This window comes from Lynx rufus, unplaced genomic scaffold, assembly GCF_022079265.1.
Source record: "Lynx rufus isolate CCGP_SWC_20201006 ecotype Redwood Valley unplaced genomic scaffold, mLynRuf1.p SCAF_3, whole genome shotgun sequence".
Lineage (NCBI taxonomy): Eukaryota > Metazoa > Chordata > Mammalia > Carnivora > Felidae > Lynx > Lynx rufus.
In genome coordinates, this window is record NW_025814845.1 from 79,727,400 (window position 1) to 79,748,885 (window position 21,486).

A 21,486-nucleotide genomic window follows, 5' to 3' on the forward strand; every position below is an offset into this window, starting at 1 on the left:
AGTAAGACTTGGAAGTCAAAATTACTCTTAAGCTGCAAAATGGATGTTGTATTAGCAGGCATGAAAATAACATGAACCTTGTACATCCCAACCAGAACCCTTGGGTGACCAGAATCATTTTCAATGAGTAGTATTTTGAAAGGAATCTTTTTGCTCTGAGCAAGTTTCAACACTGGGCTTAAAATATTCAGTAAACCATGTTGTAAACAGAAGTGCTGTTATCCACTTTATTGCTCCATTTATAAAGCACAGGAGAGTAGATATAGCATTATTCTTTAGGGCCCTAGGATTTTCAGGATGGTAAATGAGCACTGGCTTCAACCTAAAGCCACCAGTTGTATTAGACTCTAACAGGAAAGTCAGCCTGTCTTTTGAAGCTTTAAAGCCAGGCACTGACTTCTCCTCTCTAGCTATGGAAGTCCATCTAGATGGACTAAATCTTCTTCCACTAAAAGGCTGTTTCATCTTCACTGAAAATCTATTGTTTAGCGAAGCCAGCTTCATAATGATCTTAGCTAAATCTTCTGGATACTTGCTGCAGCATCTACATCAGCACTTGTTGCTTCATCTTGCCCTTTTATATCATGGAAATGGCTTCTTTCCTTAAGCCTCACAAACCAAACCTGTGTTAGCTTTAACCTTTTCTTCTGCAGCTGCCTCACCTTTTTCAGCCATCACAGAATTGAAGAGAATTAGGCCCTTGCTCTGGATCAGGTTTTGGCTTAGGGGAATGTTAAGGTTGGTTTGATCTTCTATCCAGATCACTCAAACTTTCTCCATTTCAACAGTAAGTCTGTTTCACTTTCTTATCATTCATGTGCTTGCTGGAGTAGCACTAATTTCCTTCAAGAACTTTTCCTTTGCATTCACAACTTGGCTGTTGAACAACAGGTTTAGTTTTTGGCCTCTCTTGGCTTTCAACATGCCTTCCTCACTCAGCTTAATCATTTCTAGCTCTTGAATTGAAGTGAGATGTGTGGGACTCTTCCTTTCACCTGAGCACTTAGAGGCCACTGTAGGGTTACTTATTGACCTAATTTCAATATTGTGCCTCAGGGAATAGGGAGAACAGAGGAGAGGGAGAGAGATGGGGGAACAACTGGTCAGGAAAGCAGTCAGAACACAGACAACATTTATTAAGTTTGCCATTTTATATGGGCACAGTTCATGGTGCCCCAACACAACTATAATAGTAACAAATCAAAGATCACTGATTACAGATCACCATAACAAACACAGTGAAAAAGTTTGAGATATTGTGAGAATTGCCAAAATGTGAGAGACACAAAATGAGCAAATGCTGTTGGAAAAATAGCACCAACAGACTTGTTCAATGCAGGGTTGCCACAAACCTTCAATTTGAAAAAAAAATGCAGTATCTGCAAAATCCGATAAAACACAGTATGCTGTGAAACATACATAGGCTTATAGGATCTTTAAAAGTCTTGGGGTAGGAGAATGAAAGGAACTTGAACACTTATATATCCCCAGAAATTAATTGCAATTTACTTTCCTCCAGATTCTTACAATGTTTCTGCATTGCCTTTTTCTTCTCACCATCAGCTCTCAGTACATTCATTTTAATTTTCATCATATAAACCATAAAAATACAAACATACTGGGAAGTGGTGGGGTGGTGTTAATGAGCTATAGTCAACTGTAACTATCAAACTCAATTCATCTTTTTTTTTTTTTTTAAGTAGGCTCTGCACCCAACATAGGGCTTAAACTCACAACCCCTGAGATCAAGAATCACATGCTCTACCAACTGAGCCACCCAGGTGCCCCAAAGCTTAACTCATCTTAACCTCTCCTCTTTTCTTCTAACTTGGCTTAAATACAAACTAACCGGAGTGCCTGGGTAGCTCAGTTAAGTGTCCGACTCTTGATCTCAGCTCAGGTCTTGATCTCAGGGTTGTGAGTTCAAACTCCACTTTGGGCTCCACAATGGTTGTGGAGCCTACTTTAAAAAAAAAAACAAAAAAAACCCACCCACCAGACTCCACATCCCTTAGAGCTTTTTCTCCTTCACACCCCAACTTTAAGTTGCTTATCTTCTCTATAACACATTTGTATACTTTCTATTCACTATGCAAACTACTCCAATCTTTTTCCATCATCTACATTCTACTAAATTTTCTCCTACATTAGCAAAGAATTTGCCATTCAATCCAATGGCCATTCTGAAATGTTTATTACTCAATCCAATGGGTATGTGACCTTTTTGTGGCACATACGCTATTGACCACATACCTGTCCTTAAAACAAACCATTTTCTTTGCTTCTCTGACCACCACTCTATTCTAGTTTATACAGTTTATATGTCTAAACCCTTCATAGGCATTCTCCCTCCAAAAAATCCCTTACATGCTGGTATCCCAAGCCTCTGTCTTGAGTCAAGTTCACTTTAAAGAGAATTCATGTACTACTAGTTTCACTCACCACCAATTACTGGTGAACTTCAAACCCAATGTCTCAACCAGTTCTTTCTGAGCTCAAGACTCACACATAAAACTGCTTACTAGAAACAGGTTACCCAAATGAAAATGGAATCCTCAACCTAATATATTTAAAACTAGTCTCACCCAGTCATTCACCATTTACCTTACTGCCTAAGTCAGAAAAACCTGTATGTCAGAAGGCTTACCTGTTCTGTAAAGGATGTTTAATATAGTGTTCTGGGTTAGCAACCTCCTGATTAGATTCTGTTTTCTCTTCTTCTGAAGGCGGGGGATTAGGAGTAGGGGTGGTTTCCTAATGGAAAATAATAAAACATTATTTTAAATGTCTTAACTATGATAACAATACTCTAAATCAACTTGAACTAATATTGCCAATATTCCCTTTCTAAGGAGAAAGAATTACAGCAGAAGCATTTCATAAAATAGACCACAGACCAAGCTCTAAGAAAAGCACCAGACTCTCCCATTCTAGCCATCTCTGCACTAAGAGCAAAGGGTTTCTCAAGTTTAAAAATACAGTAACAATATTATATACAGTTATCTTTCACTTACGCATTTTAGTATCAGAAAGATTGTTAGACACCATGCAACAAAATTAAGGAAATCAGCTGTCTTTCTTAACATACCATTAAAGTACTATGTACGATTTGGAGACTGGCTTGAACTAAATCTTCTTCTTGGTTAGACATAATTAATATTGTCATCTAAAAATGTCAGGGAAAAAAGGAGCTTGTGGATGATCTGTGTTCACAGCTCATGTAGCTCTTCACCCTGTTATAAATTATGGTCAACAAAACAGAATGCCAAGGAAAGGCACCAGAAGCTAAAAGAAAAGCTGATTTTGTTCAAAAAGGGCACCACAACAAGAGTCTAGGGGTCAAATTTAAACCAGCAAAACCCTCGAGATATTATGTTCACATTAACAAGATTATGTAGATCAGTTATGTAGGATCTAAAAGATCTAGCAGGTAGGTGGTAAATATTCAACTGACAAAACACATTTTTCTTAATAACATGACATGTCCAGGAATTAATTTCTACTGGCCTAAGAAATTGCTCACAGCAGGAGCTAGGTCTTGATTTTGCTCATAATTATAATGCCAATGAGCAAAGTGCTATACTCAATAGGAATTTATTGGCGTGATCACTTAAGTAATAAATTTAAATGTTTACAAAGCAATTAAGACCCTAAAATTTACATAGTCAATGCTTTAAAAATCACCATTTTTTACTGCATTTTTCCATCACAGTCAATTTACATCTTCGTATAATTACCAAAAACTATTCCTTACCCCACTAGCTTAAAATTAATGACAGTCTCCAGACAGGCAGTCTCCATGAATAAACAGGGAACGGTTAGGGACTAACAAGGCAGGTGGGCTTTGGGAGACAAAGTACTAGAGAAAAATGGGCTGCAGAGGTGTGAGCCTCAAAAAATCTAGGTAAAAAGCCCTCGCAGGTCCTTGGCTAGTTTAAACTGTGACATTCAGAGTACAGCAACAGCTGAGCCAAGACTTCAGAGGCCAATAACATAAGACTGGGTTCAGACCAAGCCAGAGTGGGTGGGTGAAATCCTCAGCTTTCTGATGAAATCCTAGAAAGGCCATGCCCTAGGAATCAGGTGAAACACATCTAACAAAACCTAAAACCAACCTTTGACAATATCAAGGTAATCTACCTATAAATTAAGTGCCTCCAAGAACCAAACTCTACACTCTTCAGGAGAGAACATAATCCTGTGTCTCTGAATGTTATTTACAATACCCTACCAATCAAACATTACTAGACATGTAAAGAATTTCTTAAGTCACTAATCATCAAGAGATTAACCTGTCCACAGAAAGACATCCAAGCATGATCCAAATAATGAAATTAATAACTATGATTACTATGGGAAAATAGCAAAGTCTTAATAATCAAGATTGTTACAGTAAAATAGAAGAAAAGATAAGGAGAGAGATGAAAAAAACAGAGTATTTGAAAATGAAACTGAGAGTGCCTAGGTGGCTTAGTCAGTTAAGCATCTGACTCGGTTTAGGCTCAGGTCATGATCTCATGGTTCCTGATTTTGAGTTCTACACTGGGCTCTGTGCTGTCAGTGTGGAACCTACTTAGAATTCTCTTTCCCTCTCTCTCTGTTCCTCCCAGCCTTGTGTGTGCTCTCTCTCTCTCTCAAAATAAATAAACTTAAAAAAAGGGAACAAATCTATTTTAAAGGAACCAAATGGAAATTATGGAACTGCCAAGTACAATGTCTGAAATTAAGAGCTCTCTGAATTTGATTAACAAGAAATTCAACTCAGCAGAATGTAAGACTGGTGAAATCAAAGATAAGTCAACAGAAGATATTCAAATAGAGAGAGGGGGAAAATAGATGCTAAGAAACACTGGTATCAATGACAGCCTAACTATGAAGAGAGCCCAAATGCCCATCAACCGATGGATAAAGATGATGTGGTAAATAAACACACACACACACACACACACACACACACACACACGGAATATTACTCAGCTGTTAAAAAAAATGAAATCTTGCCATTTGCAATAACGTGGATGGAGCTAGTGTATTATACAAGAGAAATAAGTGAAAGAAAGACAAACACCATAAGATTTCATTCATATGTGAAATTTAAGAAACAAAACAGGTGAACATATGGGAGGAGGGAGAAAAAAGAGAGGGAAACAAACCATAAGAGACTCTTGACGATAGAGAACTGAGGAGTTGGAAGGAGGTAGATGGAGGATGGGCTAGATGGGGGATGGATGCTAAGGAGGGCATTTGTTATGATGAGCACTGGGAGTTGTATGTAAGTGATGAATCCCTGAATACTACTGCTGAAACCAATATTACACTGTACGTTAACTAAAATTTAAATAAAAATTTGAAGAAAAAAAAACACTGTCGAAGAGGTTTAAAAAGTTCAAAGACAAGATGAGAAAATGGGACAGAAGCAATACATAAAAAATGACCAAAATATATAGTATCTCATCCGAAACTCAAGTCACAGACTCAAAAACCTGAAGGAATTTCAAGCAGTAAAACACAAACAAAATTGTATCTGGGCACATCAGATTCAAACTACTGAAAACTAAATATAAAGAAGCCGTATTAAAAGCAGTTAGGAAATCGGTGTTGGGGGCGGGGGCGGATGGGTGGTTCAGTTGGTTAAGCATCTGACTCTGGCTCAGGTCATGATCTCACAGTTCGTGAGTTCGAAAGTCCTACATTAGGCTCTGTGTTGACAGCTCAGAGCCTGGAGCCTGCTTCGAATTGTGTGTGTGTGTGTGTGTGTGTGTGTGTGTGTGTGTGTGTGTCTGCCCCTCCCCTACTCATGCTCCTTCTCTCTCAAAAATAAATACTAAAAAAAATTTTTTTAATAAAAATAAAAGCAGTTAGGAGGGACACACACACACACACACACACACACACACACACACACCCCTAACTTTCCAACAGCAACTATGGAAGCCATAAGACAACAGAATATCTCCATGCTGAAAGAAAAACTGTCAACCTAGAATTCAATGCCTAGGAAAAATATCCTTCACAACCCACCCCACGCCACCACCACCCCACATACACACAGGTCCAACGTAAGGGGAACACCAAAGGAAAAGTCTTCAGGCTAGAGGAAGAATAAGATCCCACTAGGAACATGAAAATGCAAAAAAGGAATGAAAAGCCCTGCAAAAGGTAAATCAGTGGGTAAATATGTAAGAAACTACAAATAGTTTAAAGGAACAATAATAACGATGTCTTAGGGAGTTTAAAATATTAGTGATTGGTCCTAGCAAAGGACAGAGTATATATATGGATTTGTGAGGTTGGGTATGAAGTATATTCTTCCTCCAAAAGTTCAGTAAATTCTCTTATCTAAAAGACAAGTAAAATTTACTCATAAGTTCCAAATCCTCAATACAAACCATACTTTCAGAACATTTATTTAAACAGTTTATGTCAGCAGCACACTAAAAAATAATTAATTATAGTATGAGTAATTACAAGTTTCATGAGGTCCAAAATGTCACCTAACTCAGTATTTTCCTTTCTTTTTGGTTTCTCAACTCTTCTCACAATTAGGGGAATGATGAAAGACTCAGATGGTATAAAAAGTCTCTGGACACATAGGAATTGAAAGCAGTTAATAACAGGAAAAAGTATATTCAGTTCCTAGAATTTAAAAAAAGTTTCTTTTAAAATTTAAAAGTCCTACCTTACTTGATGTTTTAGTCTTTATACTAAGAATATATAATTTTAGATTTTTCTTATAACCAAAATACTCAACTTTAAAAAATGTGTCTGTGGATATATGAATAAGTATAATTTAAAATCTTTCAGTATTCACTTTTAATATAGAAATATGCTAGGTGTTAAGACAAATACTCTAAAAAATATCTTAACCATAGACATTCATCTTTTCAGTAGTTAAAACCTCTTTTTCATAACGTAAGCAATATTGATGTTTCTTTTATTTAGCCTTTTAAGTTACTATGTGCAGTTTAATAGTCTTCTGTTTAAAATTTTAACTTAAGGATTTCTCAAACTCTTCTAATAAAGCAAAAATGGTTTTAATAGCCAATTATTTTCAAGATGGAATACAAAATACTCTATGAAAATATCCATATGGCACAAACCAAATCTAATAAGATTTAGAAACCACTTCATGATAGAAATTACCTATGAAAACATTAACATTATACAGGGCACATTTTCAAAAAAAAAGAAAAAAATGCATATTTTCTTGGCATACATTTTCTCATTTAGGTCATATTTTGTTATGACCATCTACTTTTCTTAGCAGTCCATTCTTTTTTTTTTTTTTTAATGTTTATTTTGAGAGAAAGAGAGGAACAGGCACACACAAGCAGGAGAGGGGCTGAGAGAGCAGGAAAGAGAGAATCCCAGAGGGCTCCGTGATGCCAGCACACAGCCAGACACGGGGCTCAGTCTCAGGAACTGTGAGATCATGACCTGAACCAAATTCAAGAGTTAGAGGCTTAACTGACTGAGCCAACCCAGGAGCCCCTCACCAATCCATTCTTAATCAGCAGAAATTTAAACCAAAAAGCTTACTATCAAACAGTCACCTTCTAAGTTTCTTGCAGTTATGTTGTAAATTATTGCAAAGGAAAAACAAAACAAAACAAAACTTGGGACTATTGAGGCATGCCTCATTAAAATCATTTCCTGCTAATTTCTTTCAACTTATTATTTTGTTGTTATAAAACCTCTTAAGTTTGATTCACATAATCGGTATTTTTTTTTAACTGAGATAAAACATTAGAAAAATAATATCAATGTAGGCTATTTAAAACTTTCAGGCTAATTCAGTGGGGGTAGTCCATTCTACGGGGAAATTCCAATTTCTAAACAACCTCTTGAATCTATGGCAACATATACAATGAGAAACGATGTCCAGAATGATGGCCATACTATATTAAACTCTTTGATCAAAAAATGATTTATAATTACCACCATATGCCAAACCAGAACAAAGAAATACAATTTATTTTTCTAAGGGACTGAAACAAAAAAACCACACTTTCAGTTCCACTCTTAAGCATAAGCCTGTAACAAATCTCCAAATTATCCATTATTTGTCCTAATTTGCTAAGTACTTCTAATATAAACTGAATTTGAAAATAAAATTATCTTAAAATTTTATCTCCTCTTAAAACTATTTGTAAAGTTATTAACTACGAAGGTTTCTGAGACTTAAGATTACCATGAAATAGGTACAGGAGGGCTATGTGGTATTTATCAACAGCAATTTCACAAAATTCTCTCTGAAAACTCCATAGCAGGGGTTTTCATGGTATGTATGTTTAACAACTGATTCAATCAGTTATTTTTAAATGTGGAAGATCATCAAATCAGCAAGGAACCAAAATTATTGTATGATTGTAGAAGAACTAAAAAACATTTTATAACCTGTCATTTTTATTGTTGCTTCACATATAGAGCAAATAATAAAATAGTTTCAAATTTACATTCAATTTAAAAACAAAATTCTTCACCACAAAGTTCCACAACATTCCTGTATCTACTCTCTCAGCTTGACAGTCTCCTCTGTAAGCAAATTTCATTAGAAATTACATCTAAAATACCCATGCTTTACCAGTATTTCTAAATTTTAAAATTATGCAAAAACACAAAAGGCTAATTTAACAGATTATAGCTACTCTCAAAGTAATCAAATACATTCTTTCCAAGTTGTTATTTAAATTCCAATTAACATACAGTGTAGCAGTAGTTTCAGGTATAGAATTTAGTGATTCAACACTTAACATACAACACTGGGTGCTCATCACAGCCCAATGCCCTCCTTAAACCCTTCCCTCCACAGACCTCCCCTCCAGTAATGATCAGTTTGTTCTCTATAGTTTAGAGCCTGTTTCTTGGTCTGCCTCTTTTTTTAAACCCCTATTTGGTTTCTTAAATTCCACATATGAGTAAATCATGTTTTTCTCTGACTTGACTTACTCAGCTTAGCATAATACTCTCTAGCTCCATCCATGCCATTGCAAACGGCAAGATTTCTTTCATTTTTTATGGCTAATTATCCAGGGTGTATACACACACACACACACACACACACACACCACATCTTCATCCATTCACCAATGGACGCCTGGTTGTTTCCATAATTTGGCTATTGTTGATATTGCTGCTATTAACATTGGGGTGCATGTATCCCTTCAAATTAGTATTTCTGTATCCTTTGGGTAAATACCTAGTACTACAATTGCTGGATTGTAGGGTAGTTCTATTTTTTTTTTAAAGAAATTTTTTTAATGTTTTATTTATTATTGAGAGAGAGAGTATGAGGTGGGGAGGGGCAGAGAGAGAGGGAGGCACAGAATCCAAAGCAGGCTCCAGGCTCTGAGCTGTCAGCACAGCCCATTGCAGGGCTCGAACTCATCAACTGTGAGATCATGACCTGAGCTGACTGAGACACCCAGGAGCCCCAAAGTAGTTCTATTTTTAACTTTCTGAGGAACTTCCATACAGTTTTCCAGAGCGGCTGCACCAGTTTGTATTCCCATCAACAGTGTAAGAGGGTTCCCCTTACTCCACATCCTCGCCAACACCTGTTGCTTCCTGTGTTGTTAATTTTGTTCCAAGTAATCAAATACGTTTTTAGCTTAAAAGACAAACTATACTTGAAAAACTATTGTATAAGACATTTCAGGTGGTGAGAATGGAGAGCCATTCTCAAAGCAATGAGAGCCACAAAGCCATGAGATAGTGCAGTGCTTAACTAGAAGATGGTAAAGAACCAATGAGACTTAAAGAGTTCATGAAACCAAAGACACACTAGAACAGTGGGCTGAAGGGAGATTGTGAAAGGCCTCAAAGGTCAAGCTAAAAGTGTTACCTTTCATCTTGTGAGCAATGGAAGCCATTCACTGACAGATCAAAATGATTAAATACTGATGACAAGTAAGGGAATAGAAAAGACAACGAGTTTAAGTGCAAAATATTAAAAGTGGTTTTGGATTTGCTGAGTTAATGAGATTCAAATAAACAAGCTGTCTTATAATTCAGTGGTCCCAGGCTCAATAGGTGTCATAGCAAGAGAAGAAAGTCTGGGGGGGGGGGGTAGTAGAGCAAGGGTGGGACAAGTCTAACAATTAGCCGCAAAGAAATCTCCAGCAACTTTTGAATGTTGCTACAGCATGATAGAATGTAGTAACATTCTGCAAAAACCAGCACATGTATCAAACACAATATTAACTTTGTGGGTCAATCCTAATATTATAAAGCTAGATACTCCGTAGATATAGTATTGTCTCTCTAATCTGACTAAAGTTTAGATTCTTCCTTCTAGCCATGTTCAATTCTACACTGCTTTAATTCCAAAACCATGGTGTGCTTTTTCATGGTGATGAACATTCAAGATTTTTCATTAACTCAACCCAAACACACAAACTATCTCTCCTTAGAAATAACAATGAGCCTTACCCTCAGGACACCCAATTAGTGTCTTCCATGAACAAATGAACAAATATTACTTCAATGAACAAATATTACTACTAAGAACTTCCCGAGTCTCCCAACCCCCACACCTTTGGGGCATCCCCTAAACCTTAACTTGAAGTAAGCAAAAATCAATAGTTCCCTTGGCACTAATAAGTTAGGTTTTAAAACAAAGTGTGGTCCACAGACTTCTGCTGGTTATAGTCTACAACGAGGTTAGGTATAGAAATAGAAAGTAGGGGCGCCTGGGTGGCTCAGTCGGTTAAGTATCAGACTCTTGGTTTTGGCTCAGGTATGATCTCACAGCTTGTGAGATCCAGGCCCACATGGGGCTCTGTGCTGACAGTGTGGAGCCTGCTTGGAATTTTCTTTCTGCCCCTCCTACCGCCTCCAGCACGTGCATGTGTGTGCTCTCTCAAAATAAATAAATAATATGGAACATAAACACTTAGAATACTTCATAGAAATCTGACAGTATTTTTGTACCTGGTCACACTAAAAATAGCAAATTCAGGCTTACATTTTTGTGCATTTTTTTCACTTTTATCCTATTTCCATGATTTACAAAAACATTACATTAAAACTGTTTAAAAACAAAATAGAAAACAAATTCATGTTCTGCTAGAGTATGAGAAGCACTGGTTTAGGTCACATACTCTTGAGCCATGTTACCCAGATTAGAATCCCAGCTCTGCCATTCACAGTTGTATAATTGCAGGCAAATTCAACAGAACAACAAATAATGGATAATGATATTATTGGTAACCCATTTTCAGTAGCACTTTCTCATATTCTCCCTTCCTTGCTTCACTACTTTTCTTAGCAGAATTAGAAAAGACCAGTTGCAGAATTAACAGAAATATAAATGCTATTATGGCAAAGATAACTGCAATTATCTCTACAAATTACTCCACATTTCAGTAAACTGAAGGCACTACATACATGAAAGGTATGAAATAATGAGAAGAGTAAGCAAATAAGAACAGAAAAGGATGGTGTTTTATGACTTTTAAAGTGGTTACACCCATCCTCACACTTCATCATAGGTAACACTTACAAAGCAGTTACTATCAAATAATGTGCTACATACTTTTATATACGTTATTTCAACATTTATATAAACTCAGTCAATATATTTAATCTTCACAATACTGTGAAACTACTGTTCTCTCTGCTTTTCAAATTTAAGTGCTGAGAAGTTACTATGGCCTAGTTGTACTCTACATTGAATTCAAGACTGTCAGGGTTCATGGATAGGAATACTGCATGTCCTGGTTTTACCTGTTTGTTGCTTCAGCTATTAGAACCTTTGTTCACTCTCAAAAGTGCCCCAGAGTTGGAGAATAAATTACATATGGTACTAAGGTACATGGTACTAAGGTACTCCTTCCAGGCAGCATACCCCTGTGCTGTATATGCTATACTATATATAGTATATACTATATATATACTATACACTATATACTACACACACACACACACACACACACACACACACACACACACACTATACTTAGTGCCACAGCCTCAGGCTCAACACCTTCACTATCTTGCAAGCACATGCCACTGCCAATAAGCTAGAAAAAAAAAAAAGGCATAAATGGTGCACCTCACACTCCCAACACACACAAAATCCCACTAGGATAAAAAGCAAGAAAATGCCAATGATTAATCACAGTGGTTTATATTGTTATACAAGACAGCATACGAATTGCCTATGTGGTCAAATACCTCAGAAATACAGGCAAGTATAAATAAAATCCTCTCTTTATGGATATAAATAACTGGAAGGAGAAAATCATTTCCTACAAGTATGATATGTAAACAGACTTCAAGATACTCTACTCTTCCTTCTCGTCTCCAAACATTCAGTTCCTAGGTCTCTTGCAAACAATACAACTCCCCGAGCACTCTCCCATAAGTAAATTACTATAATTAATTAACAAATACACAAGAACAAGTGGTTTTACCACTTGCCTTGTAAGGTATATAACTTGGTGTAAACACTGAAAAGCATCACAAATAGTTTAAATCAATTGTTTTGGTTGTTAAAGTGATACCAGCTAATCCAGCATCCCACATCACAAAAATGGAGGCTGTGGATTTTGCAGATCTTCTTCCTTGTCATAATAAAGGATCAAAATAGTGATCTTTGTGCTCTAAAATAAAAAGCTGAAGCAGAAAAACAACATATGCAGATTTAGCAAAATACAAACCTTTTAAGTTTAAAGCACTGCTCAAATGGGAGAAAATTTTTCCATGTAAAGGACTGTGAAAGCCCATATATCAATTCCAATTCAAAAGACATTACTTATTTTAATATTCTTCTCAATTGATGTAAAATGACATCTACACAACAAAAAATACTTGAAGCAGAGGTATAGACGGGAAGAGCTGTAATGATTTGTACAAATTGTGTCGTATCTAAAAGTGCTGCAAAATTTAATAGGTGTTCAATCTATTTGAGTAACAATAACCTAGTTACCTCATTAAAATTAATGACTAGCACTAAACTTTTCAGTGAACAGAGTTGATTAAGTTTGCTGCTCTACAGCTTAAAAAAAAAAAAAAAGCCTATCTCTGAATAGACAGCAAGGTATACTTAACCACATTTTACGCATATTAAAAAAAAAAAAATCCCTACAGGCCACACTTGAATTTCTGATCTTCTGGAATACAATTTCAAAACTTGGATGCATATGTCTTTTTTTTTTTTAAACTTTTATTTTTGAGACAGAGAGAGACAGAGCATGAACGGGGGAGGGTCAGAGAGAGAGGGAGACACAGAATCGGAAACAGGCTCCAGGCTCTGAGCTGTCAGCACAGAGCCGGACGCAGGGCTCAAACTCACAAACCGCGAGATCATGACCTGAGCCGAAGTCAGACGCTTAACCGACTGAGCCACCCAGGCGCCCGGGATGCATATGTCTTTAACTCTTCACTAGAAAGAGTTGTAGGCACCTCGTTTCATTTAAGATAACCTGACACCCAAATTACTCTGCACATCTTATGTTGCTTAGGACAAGATCTCAAATTCAGAAACGAAAGCGTGATGATAGAGACATAAATAAACATGTGTGATCTAGAATGACAACAGGCTAATGATAAAATTTAAATGTCAGTGCTAGTTAAACCAAAGGCTACCAGAGACTCCTACTTTACAATAACTAAGGAAATTTATAGAAGTTAAACATTACACAAAATTAAAAAGTACTTCAAATAACATTAAAATGATGTTAGGACAAGCATTTTCACTGCACAAAATTACACTGGTTCCAGTAGCATGATAATTTCTATTTCAATTATTCTTTAAAGCTTAAAATTACAATCTGAAAGGCAAACGTTTTAAAGAATTTAACTGCTGCTTCTTTTTAAGTTTATTGCTTTTAAAACTATAACAAAACGTAATGACACTGAATGTTAGTTTAAAAATCAATCTTGGGGCACCTGTGTCTCATCAGTTAAGTGCACAACTCTTGGTTTTAGTTCAGGTCATGATCTCATGGTTCTTGGGTTCAAGCCCCATGTCAGGCTCCACACTGACAGCACGAAGCCTGCTTGGGATTTCCTCTCTCTCTCAAAATAAATAAATAAACTTTGGGGTGCCTGGGTAGCTCAGTCAGTTGAGCACTGATTTTGGCTCAGGTCATGATCTCATGGTTCATAAGTCTGAGCCTCACCTATCAGCTATCAGCTATCAGCACAGAGTCCGCTTGGAACCTCTATCCCGCCCCCCGCCCTCAAAAATAAACATTAAAAAAATAACAATAAATACACTTAAAAAAATCAATCTTTACATGGCACAGTTAAACCAGCAGCTGAATTCTTTCTAAATTCTACATGTTTTTTAAAAGTTCTATTAATGTTAGGGGCGCCTGGGTGGCTCAGCTGGTCAAAATGAATAAATAAACTTAAAAAAAATTCTATAATGTTAAAAGTTAAAGATTAATATTATATTACATAGATACGTATCTATACGTATAGATTATATTACATAGATACGTATCTATGTAATATAATATAATTATAGCTTTTTTTTTTTTAAGGTAAGCTCTACTGCCAATAGGGAGCTCGAACTCATAACCCTGAGATCAACAAGCACATGCTCTACCAACTGAGCCATCCAGGCACACCAACTATAATTTTAGTAAGAAAACTAGACTTAATATTTAAATTATCTTCCAAAAGAAATCAACTTATATTTCTTTCAAAAAATTAGAAAACCATAGGGACAGTTTTCAAATGTCCCCAGGTTTATAGAGTATATCCTTCCACTTACTGAGCTTGTGAACTATCAAGCTTTCAAATATAAAAAGAGCTATATTCTTTATACGTCTAAAAGATTTCTTCAAAGTATCAGAACGCTAACAATTTTATATATTCTTATGTTAGCAAATAAAAAGTAGAGACAACATAAAACAAAAGATACAACCAAAAGGTAACAGATACATCATGGTGTTTACGACGTAGGCACTAAAAGTGATGCTGAGAAAATGATTTTAAAATGCTAACGTAAATGTGGGAAAAGGTAGATTACAGAAGTGTATAAACAAGGAGCACTTTACTTTATTGGTGGAGGGGACACACTTTTTAATTTAAGAAGTCCTAAATAAACTGTGGTACATCCAGACAATGCAATATTGGTTCTGCACACACAAAAATTGGGCTATCAAAAACTGTGAAAAGACATGGAGGAACCATAAATGTACATTACTAAGTGAAAGAAGCCAGTCTGAAAAGCTATGATTCCAACTATAGGACATTCTGGAAAAGGCAAAAAAACTATGGAGGCAGTAAAAAGATTAGTGGTTGCCAGGTATTAGGAGGGAGGGTTGAAAAAGCAAAGAACACAGTATTTTAGTCAGTGAAACTACTTCTGTGTGACACTATAATGATAAATACATGTCATTACGTATTTTTCTAAACCCAACAATTGTATAACACCAAGAATGAACCCTAATGTAAACTAAAGACTTGAGGGGACAATGATGTGTCCACACAGGTCATCTGGTGCAACAAATGTGCTGCTCTGGTGTGGGATGTTGATAGTGGGGGAGGCTGTGCATATGGAAGCAGGAGATACACCAGAACTCTCTGTACCTTCTTCTCAATTTTGTGGTGAACCTAAAAACTTCTCTAAAAATACTCTATTTAAAAGGAAAAGAAAAGGGGCTCCTGGGTGGCTTGGTTGAGTGTCCAACGTCAGCTCAGGTCATGATCTCGCAGTTTGTGGGTTCAAGCCCAGCATTGGGGTTGCTGCTGTCTGTGCAAAGCCCTCTTGGAATCCTCAGGCTACCCCTCTCTCTGCCCCTCTCATGTATGCACTCTCTCAAAAGTAAATCAACAATTTTTTTTAAAAAAAGGAAGAAAGAGGTACAAAGAGATGTAGTGAGAAGAAAAGAATCCACAAACAAGTAAACCAAAATAATACCAAAGAAACCCTAGTTGCCATTACAGATGACTTTTATTCCCCCCGCCCCCAGATCTAAATGTTCCAAATTTACTACAACAAAATATATACTTGAGTCTACTTCTGGACTGTTCAGTCTATTCCAGTGATCTGTCACTATTCAGTAATCCATCTATAGGATTTGAATTTTGTTCCTTCTCAAAATCTCACTAAAATGATGACATTTTTTTCTAAGTCCACAACTATAGAAAGTGCAAGGAAAAAAAGAAAAGAACTGGAACACAGAACGGACAAGTGATTACTTAGCAACGTACACAGCTAGATCCTTAAGTCTCAAAAGCTGGCAGCACCTTTAGAACTAGGAGTTAAGTAGGAGATGAAGTAAATTAAGGAGAATTTGGTGAAAGCTATTTGAAAAATAACTAGATCCCTCAATTCCCTCCCTCTACCTTACTAGGACTGCTGCCATGAGTTCAAAAACAAAAAAGAAAATTAAGCAACTTGGAGGAAGCAGGCAGAGAAAAGAAAATGTCTTTAAAAATACATACCTATTATATCCTCAAAAGGTTAAAATGTTGCATCACAATTACAGGAAGCTATAAAAGTGAACATTCAGAAAACCAGAAAGAACATCTAGAAATTAAAATTATGACACAGAAAATGTTGGAAAATAAACTTCCCAGAAAATACAAAGAGAAAATGAAAGCAGGATTTAAACTGGAAAAAAAAAAAAAAAAAAAGTCAGAGAACCAGGCTAGGAGATCCAATATCTGAATGAATAACTGTTTCAAAGAGAAACTGGGAAGAGGAGAATCACAAATAAATGTGAAGTGATGGACAGGAGTTGCCACATTAAAAAAGTACAATGCGTACCTAGCACAATGGATGAAAACACTCATACTAATAAAGCATGTCATTGTGAAATGGGGACAAAAAAAAAAGTAGGGGAAATGGTCACACACACGCACACACACGTACAAAACAAAAGAAAAAAGAAAAAAAAGTAGTCATCAGAATAATTTCTGACTTAACGGTCACAACAGATGACCTGGAATGACTAAAATTCCGAAGAAAAGAATTCTACATACACCCAAACTACAGACACGATATTGCTTAGTATGCAAGGTCTCAAAAATCTTTCTCATGTATCTTTTCTCAAAAAATTAGTGGAGATTTGATCTACCAAAATGAAATAAGAATCCAAATAAGACAACAAGGAACATGGCAAATGGAGAGGCACACCAAGGAAGTCAGATGAGAGGAGTCCCGAGCATAGTCAAAGACAGGTGTGCACCAGATATAGAGAGCAACATCCAGATTGGAGCAATGCAATTCAGGCTACATTCTTCATTTGATGGCTATAATGATAAAAATGCTTATTATTCTACCCTTAAAAAAAAACAACAAACAAAACACTGATTGCCATGGTTTGTCTGGCCTAGACTTTTATCTATACTTAACTCACCTTAACCATGTGTTAACAAAGCTCCTTTTCCCTCCTTTGTGCACTGCTCCTTAGAACAGCTACAAATTTCACACCAGGAGTTCACCTTTAATCTACTTTTAAAACAACATACAACCACTCTCCTAACTGAGAGTTCTCTGCCTGGCCCACTGGTTTCCCCAAGAGAGGCTTTTGTAGAGATTCCAGGAAGCTGAAGCCATCATAAAGACATGATGATGCCTTAGGTGATGAGTATACAGGTCTTCAGTTTATTACTCTAAAACTTATACGGATGTGTATCTTTTGTTTTCTACAAATAAACCGTTCACAAATAGAAAGGGAGGGTAGCTCTAAATATATATATATATAGCCCAACTATAGTCACAAACTGTTTTATCTAACCAGTTTTTTTTTAATGTTCATTTATTTTTGAGACAGAAAGGCAAAGCAAGAGCGGCGGGGAGGGGCAGAGAGGGAGGGAGACACAGAATCCGAAGCAGGCTCCAAGCTCTGAGCTGTCAGCACAGACACAGGGCTTGAACCCACAAACCATTGAGATCATGACCTGAGCAGAAGTCAAACACTCTACTGATTGAGCCATCCAGGCACCCCTAACCAGTAGAGTTTTTAAAATTTCAATTTATTGCCAAAACATTTACCTTGCAACTATACTACCTCATGCATGGAAATGATACAGATAAAAGGCTATTCACCACAGACTGTTGGAAATTTCACAAATTGCTGGAAACAACCCAAATATTGATCAATAAAGAAATAACTATGTTTAAGACCAAATTATGCAATACACACCATCAGAAAAAAAAAAGTGAAAGCTTTATGTGCTGATATACAACACTCTAAAACACCAGTTATTAAGTGAAAAACATAATGTGCCAGAATAGCGTATATAGTTGACTACTGTTATTTAAAAAAAAATATATACATCCTGTTTACTTACATATATACACACACACACACACACAAACACACACACACACACAAATCTCTATGGAAATTCAGGAAATGACAATGCTGGCTGCCTCTAGAGGTGATTCACCTGGATGGGATCAACTAGAGAAAACAGACTTCATCATATACTCTTTTGTACAAAATGTGAATTTTGAACATAAAGTACTGTCTACTCACACATTTTTTTAAACAGCAAAAAAAGGCTACGGGACAATTTTAATTATCTATACAAGAGCAAATAATTGCCTTTGAAAGTTTAAATACAGACAGAAGTTTCCCTAGGATAAAATTAAATAATTTCTTTAACCAAACTAGTCATATCCAGTTGAACCTTACAAAGTTAAGCCAATTACAATATGCATATGTGTATGTATATATCAGGTGTATCTAGACTAGAGCTATGCTGTCCAATTTGGTAGCCACTAGCTATATATGAAATTAAATTTCAAGTAATTAAAATTACATTTAAAGTTGAATGAAGTTTAAAATTCACTTCCTTGGTTTAGGGGTGTCTGGGTGGCTCAGTAGGTCAAGCGTCTAACTCTTGCTTTTGGCTCAGGTCATGATCTCACAGTTCATGGAATCTAGCCCACATCGGGCTCTATGCTGACAGTGCATAGCCTGCTTGGGATGCTCTTCCCCACCCTCTCTCTGCACCTCCCCTGGCTCATGCTATCTCTCTCTCTCTCTCTCTCTCTCTCTCTCTCTCAATAAACATTTAAAAAATAACATAAAATTCACTTCCTTGGTTGAATTAGTCACATTTCAAGTGCTCAATAGGCATGTGGGGCTAGTGGCTACCGTACTGATCAGCTCAGAGAGAGAGAACATTTCCACCATCATGGAAAGTTCTCTTGGACAGCCCATATCTAGAAGAATCCTCAAAAAATAAAAACTGATTGGGGCCCGTGGGGGGCTCAGTCGGTTAAGTGTCCGACTTCAGCTCAGGTCTTGATCTCATGGTTTGTGAGTTTGAGCCCTACGTCCGGCTCTGTGCTGATAGCTCAGAGCCTGGAGCCTGCTTCGGATTCCGTGTATGTGCGTGTCTCTCTTTCTCTGCCCCTCCCCCACTTGTGCTCAGTCTCTCTCTCTCTCTCTCTCTCTCTCAAAAATAAATAAAATGTAAAAAAAAAAAAATTAAGTTAAAAAAATAAAATAAAAACCGACCAACAGTGTGAATGCTTTGGGAAGGGAAACTAGGTGGCTGAAGAATATAGGTAGAACATAGGTTTTCTGCAATAAAAAAGACAGGACTTAGCCTGTGCCAGGCATCATCCTTAATGTTTCATTTTAACTCACTTAATCCTTACTGTAATTCAATATAATCAGTTTCCCCTATAATTCTACATATTTTCTTTAAGGCATTTAAAAACACTCTGACAATGAGGTCACAGGCTTCACTGCTAAAGGGACCCATCTGAATTTTGGACCATGAGCATGTCTTTCTAGTCTTGGTTGAATTTGTTTCTTTTTTTGAACAGGAAAGTAATACAGCTTGGGGCCAGGACCTGGGTTTGAGTTCAAGTTCCCTCACTTAGGAACTATGTGACCTTGGCAGAAAAACAAACAAATATTACTTGAAATATGAATTTCCCACCTATTATTTATCCCAAAATATTGAGAGCATTAGGAAAAAAACTACAAGAAAAAGATGTACATTTCATCTTTCCATTAAAATATCAAATTTTCTTCCCTTAGTTAATAGTTGGAAGTTATCGGACTTTGTGGCTGCATAAGGTGCTGCCCTAAGATGACCATGTAAAACCTCACAAAAATTCTTCATAGCAATACTAACATTAATTCACATAAATATAAAAATCTTATTGACTGTCACTATAATAAGAGCACAGAAAGATTATACTTAATTTCTGTATAGCACTTTACAGTAACCAGTTTAAAATAGCTAAAAACATGCAAATACATGTTTTAACTCTAACAATTACTGCAGGGGCACCTGGGTGGCTCAATTGATGGAGTGTCCGTCTGTCCGACTCTGGATTTTGGCTCAGGTCCTGATCTCAAGGTTGTGAGATAAAGTCCCCAATCCACATTCAGTGTGGAGCCTGTTTGAGATTCTCTTCCCCCCCCCCATACCTCCCCTGCTCTCTTTAAAAAAAAAAATTTTAATAAGGGCACCTGGGTGGCTCAGTAGATTAAGCATCGGACTTGGGTTTGGGTCATGATCTCTCAGTCTGTGAGTTTGAGCCCCACATCGGGCTCTGCGCTGATAGCTCAGAGCCTGGAGCCTGCTTCGGATTCTGTCTCTCTCTCTTTGTCCCTCCCCCCATTCAAAAATGAATAAACATTTAAAAAAAAAACTTTTTTGGGGCGCCTGGGTGGCTCAGTCGGCAAGCGGCCGACTTCGGCTCAGGTCATGATCTTGCAGTCCGTGAGTTTGAGCCCTGCGCTGGGCTCTGTGCTGACAGCTCAGAGCCTGGAGCCTGTTTCAGATTCTGTGTCTCCCTCTCTCTGACCCTCCCCCGTTCATGCTCTGTCTCTCTCTGTCTCAAAAATAAATAAACGTTGGGGCGCCTGGGTGGCGCAGTCGGTTAAGCGTCCAACTTCAGCCAGGTCACGATCTCGCGGTCTGGGAGTTCGAGCCCCGCGTCAGGCTCTGGGCTGATGGCTCGGAGCCTGGAGCCTGTTTCCCATTCTGTGTCTCCCTCTCTCTCTGCCCCTCCCCCGTTCATGCTCTGTCTCTCTCTGTCCCAAAAATAAATAAACGTTGAAAAAAAAATTTAAAAAATAAATAAATAAATAAATAAATAAACGTTAAAAAAATAAAAATAAAAAATAAACTTTTTAATAAAATGAAGTCTTTAACAATTACTGCAAAGCCATGAGTTTCAGAGAAATCTTATGGTCTTCCTACTACCTTCCTCAAACAATTTAGCTTTTAAGACTAGCAACATACACTCAAAGTTTTTCAAAACAACCGCTTAACTCTTGGCCAGACCATTCACCAAAATTACTAACAGTACAAAAGTAGTTAAGAGTAAATTCCATATTCACAAATTTTTAAAAACTTACTAATACTGTTTTCACTAGCAAAATATTTTAACTAGCAAATCATTTGAATTGACAAGGTCCAGAAATCAAATGAAAAGGGGGAGGAGGGAAATGTCCATTTGCTTTCTTCAGAAATCTATCCAAAATGTTCTGGACCAGTTACTAAAATATAACCTTATGTATAACTACTTGTTTAGTCCTTGCATTC

The 21,486-nt window shown here is 36.9% G+C and overlaps 1 protein-coding gene across 3 annotated transcripts in view; it reads right to left on the reverse strand.

Annotated features, from left to right (window-relative positions):
- Positions 1 to 21,486, reverse strand: part of EIF4E (eukaryotic translation initiation factor 4E) — a 49,229-nt gene that overhangs the window by 18,189 nt on the left and 9,554 nt on the right. For all 3 annotated transcript variants that reach the window (XM_047091563.1, XM_047091565.1, XM_047091566.1), the window contains one exon: positions 2,648 to 2,754. In XM_047091563.1, the coding sequence (XP_046947519.1) occupies positions 2,648 to 2,754 (107 nt within the window). The remainder of the gene's footprint in view (positions 1 to 2,647; positions 2,755 to 21,486) is intronic.